Below are 22,084 nucleotides of genomic sequence, written 5' to 3'. Positions count from 1 at the left end.
AAAAAAAAAGTACCACACGATTCCATAACTATAAAATTCAGCCAACATTTAATGGACCAATCAGATTCTGCTAAGAGAGCAGATGAACTGACCGCCGTTGAGACCCGCGTTAATTCCTCTTACCCCACCGCCCCCACTTTCGCTGCGGTCGCAGGCTCGGCCTGACTGGTTGCTGGAAGGGAGAAGGACGTCTCCCTGCCGGCCTGTTCTCTTCAACTCGCCGTTAGAGGGCGACCGAGAGCCAACTGACCCGCGGTGTACAACCGAGAGGCAAAATGCTGTAACAATGTGTTTTAATTGAGCGGAAAATTATTTGTAGCGCCGAACCCATTAATTTTCCGAAGGTTTTTTCAAAATGACTATGCATGGGTGGGGGGTTGTCACCGAGAGGATTCGACAAGCTTGGGCAAAACAGACCTTTTATTTTACCCCCTTCGCTCTGTATGTGCGGTTGAGTGATTGAGTGAGAATCCCTGTCACCGCGCGAGAAAGGTAAAGTTGGTTGGAAGATGTGCAGTTTTGTTGCATTCATTTTGGGAGAAGTTATCTTTGGGGCTTCAACGGCGTTATGCCCTTTGCAAGCTATTTCCGAAACCCTAATTGGTTTCGTACATTTACTGAGCGGTTTAAATTGATGCACATTTCTACAATGAGGGTTTGTGAAGTTAGCGTGGTTTCACAGTGTGCCAGCACAGGGTGGGCGTGGTGTATTTTCATTATGGGAAGTTAACTTCGCATGTAAATATTCTACATCTGGCCAAAGGGAACAGAGGTGGGGAATCTATTGCACCATTTATTTTAAGCTTTGGCTAATCGCAGACAAGTCATTTATTGTTGGAACTTGACAAACTTAAAACTTTCTATCTTCTGGAGGAAAACGGTGAGCTTAACGAGCGAGAATACATACAACCGTTAAGGATCCTGGGCATACTGAAAGGCAACGGCGAGATCTTTGGTATAAAGTGCCAGAAAACTTAAATTGTTTCTTGTTATTGTTTTTCTGGAGACAGAATTTATTTATATTTGGCTAGAGGTTTTTTAAAAACCTGAAGAAGCATTTCTGTTTGGCGCAACAGAAGGATGGGCAAGAATCATCAGTCACTTAGACTTGGAGAATGCAAAAAGCAATTGGTACCCACAACAGATCCTGCAGCCTGTTTAAGGACACTGCCTACACTAGTCAGCTTACTATTATCAGTCGCTTCTGTAGGATTTTGTTTGTTATTAAATGTTAAAATGGCAGCTTTACAAGACAAAATAAAGCTATTGGAAAATCAAAACGGAAGCAATTCATTGCAAGCAGCGCGAGACAATGCAGATTTGTTGTTTGTGCTACAGAAAAGGATCGACAAACTTCAGGAGGTAAATTAATTAATAAGTATTCAGAGTGACGGAGGGTGTAGGAGATGCATCTCCTTAGCAAGATTTGAATATAACGTGCTTTCTTTCTACTTTCCTCCTGTATTTCGTTCTCGGCTGTGAGTCCAGCTTCATTCATTCCGCTCTCGCATTTCTTTGCAATGAAACAAAATACCATTGCTTGACGCTTGCAAAATAAGAGCAACGGCTAAGTTTGCCCTTGCAGCCTTACCTATTGTTATTGCGTTAGGAATTTGTCAATCATATTCATACAGGTATATTAGTATCTATTTAGCAGCATTGTCGTTTTGTCTGAACATCCGCGACTTGAACAAAACAACGAATGCAATTAATTTATACTTTGTTTTACAGACTGCATTAGAAATATTACCAATATAATATTTTCCATAAACATTTTCTAAATAATAGTTTTAAAACGTACGAAGAAGTTCATATCAAAGGGAAGTACAGTAATGGGAGGAATACTGCAGAATAAAACTTGCAGAATGGGCATGGATTTCAGTGTAAGATACGTAATACCTAAATGAGCTAGAGGAGCAAAAAAAATTAAAAGTAACAAATCATACTAATGTGTCCTGAGGCTAATTATTAAATTAAAAGCAATTGCAACATTGAAAAAGTCGAGGAAAGCATTAAAAAATCACGATTGGACTACAATCAGCCATCTGCTTTGGGTTTTGACATCCATATTACAAAAAGGAGATGGAGATATCGCACCAGAGATGGTTGATTTACGTGATGGCATCATCATTGAAAGACTATCTTACTCTTTCTTGTTTAAAAAAAAGGAAATTTGAACAATTGATCTAATGCTGTAAATTTTGAAGGAATTGCATACAATTAAATTAGGATTCTTGCATCCTTTATGTGAGTCCAAGAGTGAATGCTGTAAATAAATTAGGAGAATGTTCTTTATTCAAATGTGGAGCAGGCTACCATATGGAATAATTGAAGATAGATTTAGAGTTGGTAATGTACATGAAGGAGGAAAAATAGAAGGAATGATGAATGTATTAATAAGCTGAAATAAAGTAAGAGGAGGGTGCCTTGGAATATAAAGCCATCATAGACCTGTTGAGCTGAATGGCTTGCTTCTGACTTGTAAATAGCAATAAATATAACCTCATGTAAATGTTTCATATCTCATTACTTTGTATGCAGTAGCTTATACTTGATAGTTTAAACTGTTTCCTCAGTTCATATAACTTGTTTGAAATGATTCCAATTTGCATTCATAAAGTGAATCAATCTTGTGAAATAAATGCTCAAAAAGACCTCAATGTACATGAACTGATATATGGATACAATGTTCTGTACTTGAAGGCCGTTAAGTAGTTAATGAATTATGCAGATTGACGAGAAACAGTTACGTACTGGATTTATTCCTGGAATGAAACATTGTCCTAAAAGGAGAGATTGAATAAAATTTGCATTACTGACTTGAGTTTGAAAGAATGAGAAGTGACATCAGTGCAAGGTATAAGATTCTGAAAGAGATTAACAAGATGGATAATCTACCTCTAGGGAACATATTTTCAGAATAAAGGTTAAACATTTAAGGCTGAAATGACAAGAAATTTCTTGGAACAAATGAATGAGGACCTTTGGAATTATTTATATTAGAGGAATGTGGATGCTCTGTCATTCAAGGCTGAGACCCTTAGATGTTTGAACGTTAAGGGAACAGGTGGGAATATGGATTTGAGGTATGCTACCAGTAATTATCATATTGAGTGGCAGAGGACACTCAAGTAGTCATGTACAACTTGTATTAATGTTCTGACAGCATTTTGTGGGAATTACATTAAGATATGGTCTATTTTTAACCTAAAGAATGAAAGCATGATATACGATATTTGCTGAATGCAATAATTACAGACTCAGTCTCAGAAGTACACCAATGCCATTTTTCAGTTTTCCCTCACAGGATGGTTAAACACCTTCGGGTATATGATTGTAAGACTTAATTTAATTATTGCATAATGGCAACTGAAAGCTAATTACAATAATTTTAAATGTTTACAAAAATATCTGAGTAGTGTATGGATTGTTCTGGCACAAAGTTTAGCAATTATCTATCAGTATGATTGATTGATATGGAGAAAAGTGCCATATTAATCGAGTGGCATATGGGGAGGAAAAGGAACATGATAAAAAGAGTATGCAATACAAGGAAATGGCTAGGATAAGTCAAAGTAGCACTCTCCAAAGTGAATTTGTCCATTAAAATATGGATGAGTGGATTTGGTGGAGAAATGGAATGGAAAAGGCGAAGCAAATGAAGTAATTAGGTGGACCGGGGTACGAATAGGAAAGGAACATAGAGTTTGGGTTATGTGAAATTGAATAATTAAATGTACCTACCATTGAATTGGAGATTACCCAAGTGGAATATGAGGTGTTCTTCCCTAGTTTATGTTTGGCCTAACTATGGCAGCGAAGAAGGCCAAAGACAAACGGTTGGTGTAGGAATGGGAAGAAAAACTGCCTGCTGTGGTCAGTACACAGGTGCTCTGAAGAATACCCATCTAGTGTATGATTAGTTTTAACTATATATACAGTGTAATTTTGCCTATATATAGAGGAGGCCACATCAAGAGAACCAAATTCAGTAGACAAGTGGTGCATGTGAGTCTCTACCTCATCTAAACAAGTTATTTTGGTCTCCAAATGGTGGTATGGGAGGAGATATAAGGATGAACAAAGTGCAGGGAGGGGTGAATGGGAAGAATGTGTATAGAAAATGTAGAGAGAATTAGAATATTAATTTAGCATTTCTTTTTGCCCCATCCCTCTATCTGTTTGAATACTTGGAGTAATAATGTTTTTGTAGATGAATTGACTGTAAAACTATTGCCATCATTATGTTGTGAACTTATTGGCAAATTTTGAGAATGCAAATGCCGTGTCATTGATTCCGTGCTCCTCAACAATGTAGGGTTTGTTTTCAATTGTCTCCAGAATACTCTTCAGACATCAGATCTTATCATGAAGTTGAGGAGTTAGATATTGTTGAGTTTTACAGTACAGAAAGCCCTTCAGCCCATCATATCTATAAAAACCATTAACTACATATAACCACATCTATAAACTATCATATCTATAAAAACAATTAACTACATATCAATACTGTTCCCACTTATCATCACGGTCCTTGGACTGCTTTGCCTTGGTGATTCAAGTGCTTATCCAGTTTCTTTTGAAATATTATGAACATCATTATTCCATTTTGCACTATTTTATGTGATGCATGTTTAGAATTCCGTTAAAAATAATTGGCTAATTATTTGCTTGCAGTATATTTTCATAAATTAGATGTTGTTACCGCCCTCCCCATTGCAATCCCACAAACTCTACTGATGATCTCTGCTATTGATCCATCAAACCACGTGGCTCCACACTGTTGCTTTTCCCAATGTTTGTTTCCATGTGGGTGACTATCTGCCCAGTATTTAATCTACTTGATAATCTCAGTTTTGCTGGATATCCTTAGGAGATGTAGTAGAGAACTTAAAGCCAGAAAAGAGGATCTAATGCTATGTTCATAAGTAGAACAGCTTTTTTTTTAGTTATATATTCTTTGTAATGTTGTTACCTACTGCAATATACAGGCAGGTACAGCAGAGCAACCTATCCAATCACTCATTTCTTCATGGCCTTCTTGTGTCCCTTAATGTCACTATAACCTAATATCTAATGAATCTGTTCTTTTGCACAATACACCTTTCGACTCCTTCTCCCATCCCTCCTTCCATTGTTGGAGGCTATGTTTAAATCCTCTCTGTAATCAACAGCATCTTTACTTCTGCCTCCTTTTAGTACTCCATAAGACAAAAGGTTTTGGTCACTCCACATAGATCCTGTTATCTTAGCCTTCTTGTACATCTGATTAATCCTCTATGAAGTTATTCTGTTTGGTGGATAAGATTTCAGTTCTAGTTTGGTTTGACATCTCTTCGACACATGTGTCTCTGTAAAGTGTCTTGGCACTTTAACAAAACCATGTTCCATAATTGCAAGTTGATGATAACGAATTGTTGGGTCTGTTGGGAACTTTTAATTCAAAGTCTTCTGAGTTAGCATTAACTTCTAGACTTAATCGGTACCCTACAAACATAGTGGAACCCAGCCACATTAATCAGTTTGATTTGGTATTTAAATAATTGCTAGAGGAGGTAATAACACTTGGTACTCAGATGAAATGTTTAAGCAGACCCCATTTCCTCTCCAAGATTCCTTGTCATTATTTTGAAGAAGAGCAGTGGCATTAACCCAGGTATTTTGGCTATTAAATAAATACCAGTCAACATCAAAAGGACTAAATATTTGGCCATTATCACATTGTGGATGGTTGTCTTCTCCATATTTCTTGCATCACAAGAGCAATTCCACTTCAAGGTTACTTCATTGGCTGTCATTTGTTTGGATGTCTTGAATGTGAAAGATTTTATTTACCTTTTTTGATTAACAAAATCACTTGATGATGAAAACATTCAGTATCTATTTAAGTCCAAATTGGCTGAAGGGAATTCTGGGGTTTGAGTGGTGAGTAAAATATCAGTCCACTTGTAAAGATGGAGAAACAGTGGGAATGAATTTTAAAATATAATAATATTTTAATTGCTCAACATAATGATTAGTGCATCGGTAAGCTACTTAAAGTGCAAGTGAACATCATTATTTAACCTCAAAGCATTACTGACTGGCTAATTAAAAATCTGAAGTATTTAAAAATCTAGATGTGGCACACATCCACTTCTTAACATGTGCAGATGAACAGCTGGACAGTAGCTGAGCAGCATTTTTCTGATTTTGTGCTGTTTCCTGGTCTGCAGTTTAATCTACTGCTCAGCTATTCAGCAGAGCTGCAGTCCATATGCAATTGGCACATTACACATGGAGTACTTTCTTCCCACTTGTGAATTTGTTGCATATTATTGTTATTTTGCTGATTGTTTGCATAGCAGGAGTGCAAGAAGGGAAAACTATGAATATGGAGAAAAAGTTATAGATGGAGTAGCGTGAAAAGGTTTTCTGGTCTCTAAACAATGAAAACATCACAGCTAAACTAATCAATGTAGAAAATTGAAACTGATTAGCATAACTTACACTGATTATTACAATAGAATCAAATGTGAGCAAACAAGACATCTTGTAGTTTAGTTTAGGAAGCTATGATTCAAGCACAAGTAATCATTGTATTTAATCATAGTAAATGGATTTTACTGTACAATTAATATCTCCACAGGAGTTAACTAGCACAGTTGGGAAAATAAGGACAATTCGAGAAGTTTCATCTGAATGTCTTTGTCCACCAGGTGAGTGAGCTTCTCTTCTGTAGTATTTGCTCAGTTAGACTACAGCACACTCCTTTAATTTATGTGAAATCAGACTGATAGCCTTTTAATTTGATTTAATTTAGGGATACAGCACAGTAACAGCTCCTTCTGGCCCAACGAGCCTGCAGTGCCCAAATGCACCCCGTAACCAATTAACTTTTACTAACACATATATTTGGAATGTGGGAGGAAACCAGAGGACCTGGAGGAAATCTACGCAGTCACAGGGAGAAAGTACAAACTCCTTACAGGCAGCGGTGGGAACTGAACTCTGGTCACTGGCACTATAAAACGATGTGCTGACTGCTCCGCTACGTGCTGATGGTGTTGCAGCAGACAAGAGTTCCACCTGACTGCTAGGATGCTCCACTGCCCATCTTCCTCGGTCATTGACGAAGTAGCCCTCAGATTCTTGCTGCCTAAAGGGTGACTGCAGCCTGAAAAATGAGTCTTCGGGGTGGTGCTGGTGGAGACCTCCAGCAGGCTTTATCCATCCATTATGTGTTGTTTTTTTTTGAGTCAGTTATTGAAAATGAAAGCCAAAATGATTATAGATTAGGGTTGTGGAGAAAAATCAATCCCAGTTATTTTCATATAATTACTTCTGTTGCTTTTCAGATTTGGTGCTCGACAAAGCTACTCAACGTAGTTATCTTTAACCAGATGTTATTATTGAGAGATAATCTTGTTTAGGATATAGTAAGATGGTTTGAAATGTAATATTTTAAGAGAGCTGAGTACAGTAATCAGATTTCTAACTGAACTGATGTTGATTGCTATGTTTGATTTAGACAACAGATTGTTCCTGTAATTATAGCTTCATTTAAGCCAGAGTTTTAAAAATATTTTTATTACTGAAAGACATATCCTCATTCAAACAAGTGAACAATCAAGGTGAAATAAAAAGTAAGATGAAATTCAGATTCATAATTTGAAGATTAGAAGTATAATTGATTTGGTTTCTGCTTCCCAAAGGTGTCGTTACAAACTATGAAATCCACTTCCATCTTTGTCCCAAATATTGATTATTATCTAAAATCCTTCCCTGCTTTTGTGTAAACTGACATCGGAAGGAGCTTCCCTTCCCTGTTCTGTATCCCATTGCATTAAAACGCATGCATCATTTTTCTCTTAAAAATGTATATCCTTAACCCTTGAGTCCTTGAAACTCAGTGCCTCATCACCAACATCCTTTTACAAATTCCTTGAACAAGTTCTTCCTTCTCAACCTGGGTGTCAGCCTTTGTGTATGAGCCTCCATAATCTACTTTCTACAGCTGTTTGAACACTGAAATACGTCAGTACAGTGGCACGGCAAAGAGCGCTGTTACCAACTGTACTAAATCAGAGGGGTTCAATGATACATGTGCGAATGTATCTCATTATTTTTATTTTGATTATTAGCAGATACCTTTTTAAATGTATGAAAAGAATAGTCCAAAGAGAAAAACACATTTAAAACATAAAGTCTGCATTATCCTCTTAGTGAACTTTATGCACAAATCAAAGGTGGAACCAATTGTGATCCAGATGCTGCTTAATTTTGACATTGACAGTGATTTATTTTGATAATCTGTAATGGAAATGGTATGACTTGAGCTTGAAGGAAAAAAAACAGATGTAATTTCTAGCCATCAGCACTTTTCCAGATTCTCCACAAATCAGACCCACCTCCCCCCCCCCACTCCCAATACTTCCACAAGCTTGGTTAATGTATGAGTGATTTCACCTAAAATCAAATTTGAAACCAACTGTTCAATGGTATTTAATCACATAATGAGAGCCCGAGGGCACGTTAATAGCTTATTTGTAAAAGGGAGAATAATGTGATAGGTTTTGTGTTTTGCTAATGAAGTTCATTCTGTTCTATTGGAATAATGAAGATAAAAGATGTGGTGCACTGTGTTACATCAGTGAAATGAGAAGAAGAGGTTAGAGGGTATACTTTACGTGTAAACCATTTCCATATCTATTCATTTCTTTAAAAATGAGCAAAGTATCCCAAGTATGCAGTTCTGCCCAGATGGGATATTTTAAATATGTGGCAGTACTTTAGTGATGCAGGCTATCCCTAGGTAATGAACAGGTCCTGATATACCAGCGTCCGTAAATCAAGTTTGTCTGTAAGTCAGAAAATGCCTAAAACTCAGTTAATATGGTAACTATACTTCCAGAGTATTACAATAAATGGCATCTAAAGCACACTAGAATAACATGTAAGTACAATTGCTAAAAGTGGAGAGAGAAAACTCTTTTCTATTGTTTATAGGAACAAATATATCTACATATGTTAAATTTTTATATTTAATATTGTAAGAGCTGGATACGTTCGGTGTCATAATCTAGGGATGGCCTATGTTAGCTTTTTTTTTGTATCTTGGTGGCTGAAAGCCATCTTGTCAGGTAATTCAAAATGCTGGACCCTATCTAACCGGTGTGGCATGTGAGGGCTGTCCCTGTAATGCATAGTCTGCCCCAGAAGTAATGAGCTGACTACTGACACTTTTCGAATAGCAACTGTTTCTTGATGTGACTTAACCATGAAAATAGTTTGACCCTACTGTCCACACAATTGGTTGGGCATTATATTTATATTTATTGAGTTTCTTTTATTATTATTATTATGATTTTTCTGTGCTGCTTTAGATCCAGAGTAACAATGACTTCATTCTACTTTACACTTGCGTACTGGAAAAGGACATCGAACAATCTTGAATTAGTGTACTCCTCTTCACCCTCTACAGCTACTCATATCAACCATATTGACCTGCATCACAGTTGCAAATATTTCTTGTAAACTCAAACTGACCTCTATTTTGTAGGTGCATTTATTGATTAGAAGACTGAATTTGTTTCAAATTTAGGAACATTATTATAAATGGTGAAGTCCATTTGTAAGCTTGTACTGCCACTCTTGGCCACTAGACGGCACATCCTGCACATAATCACAGTTACAGTACATGCACTGGGCACAGAAAGCATTTGCAGCCTCAAGTAGCAGATTATTGACAATAATTTGGTTGCATTTGTGAAGTAGATAATTCCGTTTAGGTTTTCTTGGTCATAAAACACTTACAAAGAGAAGGACGTAGTTGCTTTGGAAGCAGAAAAATAATGCAAGTTGAGAAAGAACATCACAAAGGTCTCAGGGACACCTTGGAGCATAGATTTTAACTTTCTCCCTCCTCTGTATATTTCACTGTTTAATGTCCAGTTCCTCTCACAGCTTAACCACACATTGGACTTTTTTTCCCCTCTATTACTCTGCCAGCAAGTATCATGCAACACAGTTGGTAAGAAGTAAGTGCACACAGTTCCTGTATGACTCCAATCACTAGGAGAATCAAAAAACTATGTCAGTGCAAGATTCTCTTCAAAAATGAAAACAAGCTGTGATCTTCTCTTCTCTTCTGGATGATCCTTTTTTCTAAAAAAAGGTGGTCTTAACGAAATGTAATAGTGCAGTCAGATCTAGTGATAGACAATGTGCCAGACAAGCTTATTATTAAGAAATATGAATGTAATTTGTTATATTATAGAAAAAAAGACAAGACAATAAACTATATAAAGTGAAGTAAAGTTGTAAGTAAACTTAATTGTTCAATTGAGGGCTTGTAGAAGTACAGCTAATTTAAAATGAAAGAAATTGATTCTGAATAAATTCTATCTTAAATTTAAAACTAAAGTTAACATTTAATCTGATCTTGTATTCATTTTGTTAATTGAATTTGTATGATCTAAATTACTTGTGAATTTCTATTTTTAATCATCCTGTGCATAACAAACACACTTAATTCCATGCATAGGAATATTTAATTATGTCAGTGAAGCTGTAAGAAAGACTATATTTAATTTTAAGAAAACATTATCTATTCTTCCTTCACAGAATATGTTAAGATGTTTTGACAATATTACCTGCGTGCCTAGGTTACAAACAAACAGTTATTTATTCATAACGTAATCTATAGTCAGCGTATACTAGTAATGGAGGGAATGGATATTTAGATTCTTGGACAACTGTTGATCAGTTGGATGGCAGCAAGTTCTTCCACTTTGCCTTAAATTTAATAGGGAAGTTTATAATTGAAAAGGGCATAGATGAGGATTTCAATTGCCTATGACTATTAATGCGAGGTATCTAGGTTCACTTTTCTGAAAAAGGTAATTCACTGGCATTTCTTATGGTTTTTATAATGCTGCCATTTGTCAGCTCCAGCCTGGATACTCATTGATTAGCAAAAAATTAGACATGAGAACTTCCCAGCAGAGCTTTTAAAACGCTGTCCTGGCAAAGAGCTGTTTGGGATCAAACAATTAAAATGTCCACCTTTGTACCAGATATTGTTGCAGTCACTGAATTGCTTTCTTTCCTCACCACTGAGAACTTGGTTTTATTAGGGCACCCTGATTCCAGTTATTTTGTCACCTCACCTTTTAAATAAAGGTTGTTTCTGTACTAATATTGAATCTGAGGGGTAAAAGATGTCTTAGTGGGATTTGGCCTGGTTTGATGGACAGCCCATACCTGGGCAATTTGCCTACCACAGAGGTCAGTGTGCTGGAATAGCGTAATTTTATGCAGGTTCACTCAGTCTCTTTGTGAATAAACCTGGCTAAAGCCTGGTATCTTGAATGAAGACTTTAAAAGGGCACAGGACTTGTTTCCAAAATGCATCAGGCTTGCTTAGATGTTCTTTTGAACCTTTTGAATAGAACTTTTTGGCCGCAATGAGCAAAGGTATGTTTGAAGAAAAAAGGGTGCAGAATTTCATGAAAAGAACCCCTCTCCAACTGTTAAGCAGGTGGGTCATGCTTTGGGCTTGTGTTGCAGCCAGTGGCATGGGGAACACTTACTGGTAAAGGGAAGAATGAATTTAATTAAATGCCAGCAAATTCTGGAAGCAGACATCACACCGTCTGTAAAAAAGCCGAAGATGAAAAGAGGATGGCTTCTACAACAGGATAATGAACCTAAACACTGATGCACTATCAATTACTCCAAAAGACTGGAAGTAGAGTAAGTACTGAAAGGCTTTAATTAGCAGGAAATGGTCCACGTCCCTGCTGAATATCTGTCCCGGACTGAGGGAGGAGCAGTGGCAGAATCGCCTTTATTCAGGGGTCTGTGGGAGGAGCCACAGGAGCAATCAGCAGAGGGGTGTGTCCAGACAGGTAACACAGTTACAACATATATGTATATATATACCACAAACACACCTCAAAATCCACAATGGACTACCTCAAGAGGCGCAAGCTGAAGGCTTTGCCATGGCCCTCACAGTCCCCTGAACTAAACATCTTCGAGAATCTGTGGATAGACCTCAAAAGAGCAGTGCATGCAAGACAGCCCCAAGAATCTCACAGAACTAGAAGCCTTTTGCAAGGAAGATTGGGCGAAAATCCCCCAAACAAGAAATGAAAGACTCTTAACTGGCTACAAAGCATTTACAAGCTGTGATACTTGCCAAAGGGGGTGTTACTAATTACTGCCTTGCAGGGTGCCCAAACTTTTGCTTTGGGCCCTTTTCCTTTTTTGTTATTTTGAAACTGTAAAAGATGGAAATAAAGTTTTCATAAAATATTAAAGAAATGTGTCTTTGTGCCTTTATGCCTTTTGGAAATCAGTTCATCTTTTACTCGCTTAGCTATTCGCAGTATCAGAAATTTTGACCAGAAGTGCCCAAACTTTTGCATGCCACTGTATATTATTTTGCTGCTAATTAGTTCACACCAATTCATAGATGCCCAAGTTAGACCTTCCTTAAACTAATCAAGAGTGGTAGCACCTCAACCAAGATGTTCAGTGACCCCTCCCCCCTTTTGAATGGCTTTGAAATTTGTTCCAGAGGTGTATTTTCTTTAATAACTACATTGGAATTCTGGCATAAATTTGATCAGTAAACATGATGGAGCTGTGTAGCATAGATAGCGCCCGATGAGACATTTGATCACTTCTTTCATGTGAAATGCACCGAGCACTCAAAAACCTTGAATGACGTTCACGCATTTGCCATGCTTTGCTGTGAAATAGCTTCATGTACAATCATGTAGAAGTCAGAGCAAGCCACATACAGGAATGCACGTCTGAACAACACCTGCAACTTAGAGGGATCATCAATTACCTGAATGTATTTTGCACAGTCTGTTAGAGAAAGATCGTTGCATTGAATAGTGCTTGTTATGTTTTGTAACTGCGGAAACTAATCAAACAATAACATAGGAGCCAGCATGAATTTATCTACTTAAATTTATTTCCCTATTTTTTTTACACCACATGTTGTGGCGTAATGATGTATGCCATTCACTTAGTTTTACGTATAACCCATAATGAATTATGTAAGCAACAAAGAATGCTTAATCAAACAACACACACAAAATGCTAGAGGAACTCAGCAGACCAGGCAGCATCTATGGAAAAGAGTACCGTCAGCATTTCGGGCTGAGACCCTTCAGCATAAACCAAACACTACACGTTATCAGAAACACACCATCTGCACAGTGACACACATCAAAGTTGCTGGTGAACGCAGCAGGCCAGGCAGCATCTATAGGAAGAGGCGCAGTCGACGTTTCAGACCGAGACCCTTCGTCAGGACTAACTGAAGGAAGAGTGAGTAAGGGATTTGAAAGCTGGAGGGGGAGGGGGAGATGCAAAATGATAGGAGAAGACAGGAGGGGGAGGGATGGAGCCGAGAGCTGGACAGGTGATAGGCAGAAGGGGATACGAGAGGATCATGGGACAGGAGGTCCGGGAAGAAAGACGGGGGGGGGTGACCCAGAGGATGGGCAAGAGGTATATTCAGAGGGACAGAGGGAGAAAAAGGAGAGTGAGAGAAAGAATGTGTGCATAAAAAAGAGTAACAGATGGGGTACGAGGGGGAGGTGGGGCCTAGCAGAAGTTAGAGAAGTCAATGTTCATGCCATCAGGTTGGAGGCTACCCATACGGAATATAAGGTGTTGTTCCTCCAACCTGAGTGTGGCTTCATCTTACAGCCACACTCAGGTTGGAGGAACAACACCTTATATTCCGTAGTAAAGATGAAGCCACACTCAGGTTGGAGGAACAACACCTTATATTCCGTATGGGTAGCCTCCAACTTGATGGCATGAACATTGACTTCTCTAACTTCTGGTAGGCCCCACCTCCCCCTCGTACCCCATCTGTTACTCTTTTTTATGCACACATTCTTTCTCTCACTCTCCTTTTTCTCCCTCTGTCCCTCTGAATATACCTCTTGCCCATCCTCTGGGTCACCCCCCCCCCCGTCTTTCTTCCCGGACCTCCTGTCCCATGATCCTCTCGTATCCCCTTTTGCCTATCACCTGTCCAGCTCTCGGCTCTATCCCTCCCCCTCCTGTCTTCTCCTATCATTTTGCATCTCCCCCTCCCCCTCCAGCTTTCAAACCCCTTACTCACTCTTCCTTCAGTTAGTCCTGACGAAGGGTCTCGGCCTGAAACGTCGACTGCGCCTCTTCCTATAGATGCTGCCTGGCCTGCTGCGTTCACCAGCAACTTTGATGTGTGTTGCTTGAATTTCCAGCATCTGCAGAATTCCTGTTGTTTGCGTTTAAAATCTGTACAGTGAAGCATGGTGGTAGCTGCATCATGCTGTGGGGATGCTTCACTGCAGCAGGCCCTGGAAGGCCTGGGAAGGTAGAGGGTAAAGTGAATGCATCAAAATACAGGGAAATCCAGGAAGAAAATCTGATGTAGTCTGCAAGAGAACTGCGTCTTGGAAGAAGATTCGTTTTCCAGCAAGACAATGACCCCAAGCACAAAGCCAAAGCTATACAGGAATGGCTTAAAACATCAGAACCCAGACCTCAAGCCAATTGAGAATTTGTGGCTGGACTTGAAAAGGGCTGTTCACTCATGATCCCCATGCAATCTGACAGAGCTTGAGCAGTTTTATAAAGAAGAATGGGGAAAAATTGCAGTGTCCAGGTGTGCAAAGCTGATAGAGACCTATCCACACAGACTCAAGGCTGTAATTGCTGCCAAAGATGCATCTACTACATACTGACTTGAAGGGGGTGAGTAATTATGCAATCAATTGTGTATTTTGTGTTTAATAATTGTATAAATTTAGAACAATTTGTAGAAATTTGCTTTCACTTTGATACGAAAGTCTTTTCTGTTGTTCAGTGTCAATATAGCCGAATTAACTCCACTGTGACTCAATGTTGTAAAACAATATAACATGAAAACTTCCAAGGGGGGGAGGGAATTCTTTTTATAGGCACTGTATATAGACATTCACAGCATACTATATTTTTAATTGTCCCATTCAGGCCTAGATATTTAATCACTGTGGAGGATTTCTTACTCGTGTGAGATAATGCCTTTCCTGACAAGGGTGGGGGGTTCACTCTGCCTAGCAGGTGAGACTGTGGCTGTGAAACAATCTCGGGTTCTGCAGCCTCCTCTGCTGGTTGTAGGAGTTGATTTGGGAACTGCAGGAAGGTGTTCTGATAGCTCTGGACACCTTTCTTCCCTAACAATTGACTCTGTTATCTCCAGATGACATCAGACGCAATCTCCACTATGTGAGAGAGTAGTCCAGTTCTGTCCTTAATCTTTCCAAGTACCCACTTTTGATCACCTCTGTAGTCCCTCAGCAGGACTGCTTGTCCAGGAGTGAAACATCAAACCTCCTTGTTTGAGGAGCCCTCAATTTGTCTCAGCTGTTTGTCCTGCTGACTCCTTCTGTGATGGGGTTTGAGGAGCTCTAAGAGTGAGCGCAGGGGACGACCCAGGAACAGCTTAGCTGGCGAGTTGTTGGTTGTGGAGTGTGCCACATTGTGATATACAAGGAGGAGATCCTACTGCTAAACATATCTTTACCTCCCCCTCTTCCACAAGGATTGCTCCCTCCATGATTCCCTTGTCCATTTGTCTGTCCCCACTAATCTTCCTCTTGGCACTTGTCCCTGCAAGTGGCCTAGGCGTTACACATGCCCATAATACCTCCTCCCTCACCTCCATTCAGGGCCCCAAGTGAGACAGCACTTCACCTGCGAACCTGCTGGGGTTGCCTGTTGTGTCCAGTGCGCACAATGTGGCCTCCTCTACATCGCTGAGGCACGTCATAAATTGGGGGACCACTTTATCGAAATAATTTTTCTCTGCAGTGGTAAGGAAAGGTGTTGCATGACTGCACCAATACAATAAGCCAAGGCATCACGAGCAAGCTTCACTAGATGATGTGGATCATAATGTGTGAGTACAGTGTCTGATGTCACACTCTCCTTTGCCTATTTGAAAGACATGTCACGCACTGCTTTTTCAATGTCATTTCTTCTCGGTCTGTAGTATTGAGTTCAAGAAGTGGAGTGCAGTAGCCAGGTTTGGCAGGAACTGGTTATAGCAATTTTTAAAATCCTGTGACACGTCCTTTGGCTTTGGTTCATCATCCACCACTGCTTGAACTTTCTCAGCACACTTTTGTAGTCCCTGTGCGTCAGTGGTGTGACCACAGCAAGTGGTGCCTGGAGTAAAGAATACATAGGAGTCAGGCATGCTTTGCAAAACTTTCGTGTGGCATTTTCATTAAACGCTATTTTACCCTTGATTTGTTTGGTTCGTTTGCTTGATCAACGCCATCCTTGAACACTGTAGCATCATCCAGTACCTTTCTTAATTCACTTTCAGTTGACTATTGCATGGTGTGTGGCATGCAAATAGTGGATCGATCTTTATCAAAATGTAGTTGTCTCAGCCAATCATGCCCCCACAATGTTGGCCCTCCTGTTTTTATCACATACAAGCCCAGTGTGGCTTGTTGGTTATTGTATTTCACTGTTACAAATGTCATTCCCACAGGAGTTATCTTTTCTCCAGTATAAGTTCTTCGAATATGTGCAGGTTTCAGTTTAATATCTTTTAAATACCATTCAAGCTCATTTTGTGGAATAACTGGAACAGCCACAAATGTGTCCAATTCCATTTTAATTAATTTGCCGTTCACTTCTGATGTACACCATATTGCTTGTCTCTTGTTAGTTTTCATATTTTAAATCTCAAAGCTATCCAGTCCTGTGTCCCTCTCAGATTGTTCATCAACAGCATGCAGATTACTGCTCCTTTTGAAACTGCAACTTGACTTTTTAGCTTCATCTCTTCGATGTACTGCCCATTTATTTTTGTGTGCCCAATGTGCTATTTGTATGTGTCCTATTTGTTGCATTTATCCTACTAAGTTTCACCTTTAAATCTGCATTGATCTTGTGTATGTGAGCACCTGCTACAATGGTAACACTATTTGTTCAGATAGGGATGCTTCCATTTAGACTTCGCGCTCACTTACATTCCTGACTGCTGTTTCTATTGATACAGTAATTTCAACTGCTCTTTTAAATGCAAGCTGTGGTTCAGTTAGGATCCATTTTCGAATGCTTTCTTGTAAGATTCAATAAATGAAACAATCTCAGTGTATCATTAAGCCCATTACTGAACTGATAATGCTTGGACAATTTCTTCAATTCAGTCACGTAAGCAGAAATAGAAACATAGAAACATAGAAAATAGGTGCAGGAGTAGGCCATTCGGCCCTTCGAGCCTGCACCGCCATTTATTATGATCATGGCTGATCATCCAACTCAGAACCCCGCCCCAGCCTTCCCTCCATACCCCCTGACCCCCGTAGCCACAAGGGCCATATCTAACTCCCTCTTAAATATAGCCAATGAACTGGCCTCAACAGTTTCCTGTGGCAGAGAATTCCACAGATTCACCACTCTCTGTGTGAAGAAGTTTTTCCTAATCTCGGTCCTAAAAGGCTTCCCCTCTATCCTCAAACTGTGACCCCTCGTTCTGGACTTCCCCAACATCGGGAACAATCTTCCTGCATCTAGCCTGTCTAATCCCTTTAGGATCTTATACGTTTCAATCAGACCCCCCTCAATCTTCTAAATTCCAACGAGTACAAGCCCAGTTCATCCAGTCTTTCTTCATATGAAAGTCCTGCCATCCCAGGAATCAATCTGGTGAACCTTCTTTGTACTCCCTCTATGGCAAAGATGTCTTTCCTCAGATTAGGGGACCAAAACTGCACACAATACTCCAGGTGTGGTCTCACCAAGGCCTTGTACAACTGCAGTAGTACCTCCCTGCTCCTGTACTCGAATCTTCTCGCTATAAATGCCAGCATACCATTCGCCTTTTTTCACCGCCTGCTGTACCTGCATGCCCACTTTCAATGACTGGTGTATAATGACACCCAGGTCTCGTTGCACCTCCCCTTTTCCTAATCGGCCACCATTCAGATAATAATCTGTTTTCCTATTTTTGCCACCAAAGTGGATAACTTCACATTTATCCACATTAAATTGCATCTGCCATGAATTTGCCCACTCACCCAACCTATCCAAGTCACCCTGCATCCTCTTAGCATCCTCCTCACTGCTAGCACTGCCACCCAGCTTCGTGTCATCCGCAAACTTGGAGATGCTGCATTTAATTTCCTCATCCAAGTCATTAATATATATTGTAAACAACTGGGGTCCCAGCACTGAGCCTTGCAGTACCCCACTAGTCACCGCCTGCCATTCTGAAAAGGTCCCGTTTATTCCCACTCTTTGCTTCCTGTCTGCTACCCAATTCTCCACCCACACCAATACCTTACCCCCAATACCATGTGCTTTAAGTTTGCACACTAATCTCCTGTGTGGGACCTTGTCAAAAGCCTTTTGAAAATCCAAATATACCACATCCACTGGTTCTCCCCTATCCACTCTACTAGTTACATCCTCAAAAAATTCTATGAGATTCGTCAGACATGATTTTCCTTTCACAAATCCATGCTGACTTTGTCCGATCATTTCACCGCTTTCCAAATGTGCTGTTATCACATCCTTGATAACTGACTCCAGCAGTTTCCCCACCACCGACGTTAGGCTAACCGGTCTATAATTCCCCGGTTTCTCTCTCCCTCCTATTTTAAAAAGTGGGGTTACATTAGCCACCCTCCAATCCTCAGGAACTAGTCCAGAATCTAACGAGTTTTGAAAAATTATCACTAATGCATCCACTATTTCTTGGGCTACTTCCTTAAGCACTCTAGGATGCAGACCATCTGACCCTGGGGATTTATCTGCCTTCAATCCCTTCAATTTACCTAACACCACTTCCCTACTAACATGTATTTCGCTCAGTTCCTCCATCTCACTGGACCCTCTGTCCCTTACTATTTCTGGAAGATTATTTATGTCCTCCTTAGTGAAGACAGAACCAAAGTAATTATTCAATTGGTCTGCCATGTCCTTGCTCCCCATAATCAATTCACCTGTTTCTGTCTGTAGGGGACCTACATTTGTCTTTACCAGTCTTTTCCTTTTTACATATCTATAAAAGCTTTTACAGTCCGTTTTTATGTTCCCTGCCAGTTTTCTCTCATAATCTTTTTTCCCCTTCCTAATTAAGCCCTTTGTCCTCCTCTGCTGAACTCTGAATTTCTGAAATGGAGTACCTTCCTTTTGTTTCTGCGTATGAAACCTAAAGTGTTCTACAATTGATAATGGTTTCAACTCTAAATGCTTTTGCAGTACATTCGCGATATCGGCAAAGCTTGTTTTGGCTGGTTTGGTGTAAGCAGATAAAATTTCTAACCAAACTGTATGCTTTTTTACCCATTATACTCAGTAATACTGGCACTAGTTTTTCTTTGGTATTTCGTTTGCTTCAAAATACTAGTGTGTCTGTGTGTGTGTCTGTCGCACACACAGGATCAATTTGTTGGTGTTTCCCTCCCTTTTATTTAGTGAGACACTCACATATGACTGGTGGCATAATAGTGTATGCCATTCATGTACTTCTCATATGTAACCCATAATGATGTTTGCTTAATCAAACAATATTTACAATATTACTGAGATATTAAATAGACTACAGTGTTGAAGATAGCAGAGGTTTTGGAGTGTGTTTGGCTGGATATCGTTGGCTTCAGCTACTGGGCCTCCAGTACGACTGAGCAGAAGGTGTAATCACTCTCAAAAGTGGAAGTCAAAAGAAGAGTTAAGAAGATCCTTGGCAGTGAGAGACTAACTTCCAAGAGTTTTCAGAAGCAATATTCCACATTTCTGAAGAGTGCAGTTTTCTGAGTAAGTGGTGAGAGATCTGAAACATGTTGCGGGGAGAACTTTTGCCACAACTATGCCTAAGCTACTGTCTGCAGTGAAAAGCATTATGGGGTGATATGAATTTAATTTTAGCGTCATTTTTGGCAGAAGCAGTAACTACAAATGCCACATTTTGTTTTTTTGTAAATTCCACTGCTGGGGCGCCGATTCCTCCCTCTCGAGTGGAAAGCTACAGACATTGCTGTTATATAAGCCTGGCCTATGAGCAAATTTCCCTAGTGTTCAAGTAGAGATGAGAATATTCGTGATACCTCAGACATCATGTGATTCTAGAGCTGTTCTTGAACTGCAAAGACAATCATTCCCTAATGTTCAGATAGCCTTTGGCCTCACAAAATAAATCCTGTAGCCAACTGCACTTTTTGAGGAAGCTTGCATGACTTTATCATTTTGAAGCTAACTGCTGTGATTGACATTGGATCTAAATGTCTATAAGATGCCCAGTTGATGAGGTGCCATTGCTGAAGCTTGCATCGAGCCTCTTTATAACAATGCGGAAAGCCACAGACACATAGAGCAGGGTGAGAGTGGGATGGGGAATTGAAGTTCCAGTCAACTGAAAGCCCAGTGTTATCTCTACAGTTTAGTAGCAGGTGCTCTGTAACATGGTCACCCAACTACATTCAGTTTCTCCGAGATGACATTGTGAATCAACATCAAATTCAACAACTACAAGTAACTCAGTTTCTGTGTCAGATCTGGCCAGTTCTGCGGTCTGTCATCCATCTGTAATATTGGCTCTGTTTCCTTGTCCACTTGTCAAATCTGCCAAGTGTTTCCAACTACACTGCACTTCACAACTTTCCTAATAACAGAGCTTTTATGTTGTTCAGTGTTTTTTTCACTCTCTCTTCTTAACTGTCCTCATTAACCAAACATCAAGAGCTTATCTCAACAGTACCTTGGCTTGACCCTATCAGAAATGTTCCCTTTTTGTTATCTAACACTTTATCCCTATGCATTACAACTAACTTGTTTTCTTTCTGTTTCAGTTCTAAGTTCCTTCTGCCTGGTACATGAATTCTGTTTCCATGTCCACTGATGATACCTGACTTGCCTAGTGCTTCTAGCATTTTTGTTTTTATTTAATGCTTCCACTATATGCAGATTTTTTCCTTTTCATTTACTGAAAAGTACCTGGACCAGGCGCTCAATTGCTATAATTAAAAACCTGGTAAATATCAAATGATAATCTTACTTTCGAAGCTTTCTGTCTCCATACATTCCACAGTAATCTTACTTCGTTAAGAGAATGAAACACTAAGATACTGTATGATTTAATACTGAGCTACATTTTACTCTGATGTTATCTTACTCTCTCTATCCTTTGTGCTTTGTTCTTTTCTAGAGCTGCACTCGATTTCCATCTCCACCCAACTTGTAATTTAAACCCTCCTCCATAGTATGACCAAACTCAACCACTCCTACAGCCATGTTCAAAGTAAACTTATTATCAAAGTACCTATGTCATCATAAACAAGCCTGATTCATTTTCTTGCAGACATTCACAGTAAATACAAGAAATACAATAGAATCATTGAAAGACCCCCCCAACCAATATACAAAAGATAACAATGTGCAAATACAAAAAGAATAATATTCAAGCAATAAATATCAAGAACAAGAGATGAAGACTCCTTGAAAGTGAGTCCATAGGTTGTGGGAACAGTTCAGTGATGGGGTGAGTGAAGTTGGGTGAAGTTATCCCCTCTGGTTCAAGGTTAAGGGGTAATAACTGTTTCTGAATCTGGTGGTGTGGGTCCTGAGACTCCTGTACCACCTTCCTGGGGAGCATGACCTGGGTGGTGGAGTTTTGATGATGGATGCTGCTTTCCTGCGACAGCGCTCAGTGTGGATGTGTTCAATGGTGGGAGAGAAGGCTTTATTCATGATGGACTGAGCCGTATCCACTACTTTTTGTGGGCACTTCTATTCAAGGGCATTGGTGTTTCCATACAGGCCGTAATGCAACCTGTCAATATACTCCCCACGTATCTATAGAAGTTTGTCGGCGTTTTAGATGATATGCCAAATCTTCACAAACTTATAAGAAAGTAGAGGCATTGCCATGCTTTTGTTGTAATTTCATTGATGTGCTGGACCCAGACTGATCTTCTGAAATTATAACACCGAGGAATTTAAAGTTGCTGACCTTCTCCACTTCTGATCCCCCAATGAGGTCTGGTTCAGATGTGGACCTCCAGTTTCCTCCTTCTGAAGTTAATAA

The 22,084-nt window shown here is 39.6% G+C and overlaps 1 protein-coding gene across 1 annotated transcript in view; it reads left to right on the top strand.

Moving 5' to 3' along the window:
* Positions 1-1,080: 1,080 nt before the first annotated feature.
* Positions 1,081-22,084, top strand: part of LOC134349899 (collagen alpha-1(XXIII) chain-like) — a 165,477-nt gene continuing 144,473 nt past the window's right edge. Inside the window, exons 1-2 of the mRNA XM_063054862.1 lie at positions 1,081-1,362; positions 6,629-6,698. Of these exons, the coding sequence (XP_062910932.1) occupies positions 1,081-1,362; positions 6,629-6,698 (352 nt within the window). The remainder of the gene's footprint in view (positions 1,363-6,628; positions 6,699-22,084) is intronic.

Source organism: Mobula hypostoma, chromosome 7 (genome assembly GCF_963921235.1).
Source record: "Mobula hypostoma chromosome 7, sMobHyp1.1, whole genome shotgun sequence".
Taxonomy (NCBI): Eukaryota; Metazoa; Chordata; class Chondrichthyes; order Myliobatiformes; family Myliobatidae; genus Mobula; species Mobula hypostoma.
Note: the sequence above shows the minus strand (reverse complement) of the source record. Positions and strands in the feature narration are given on the sequence as shown.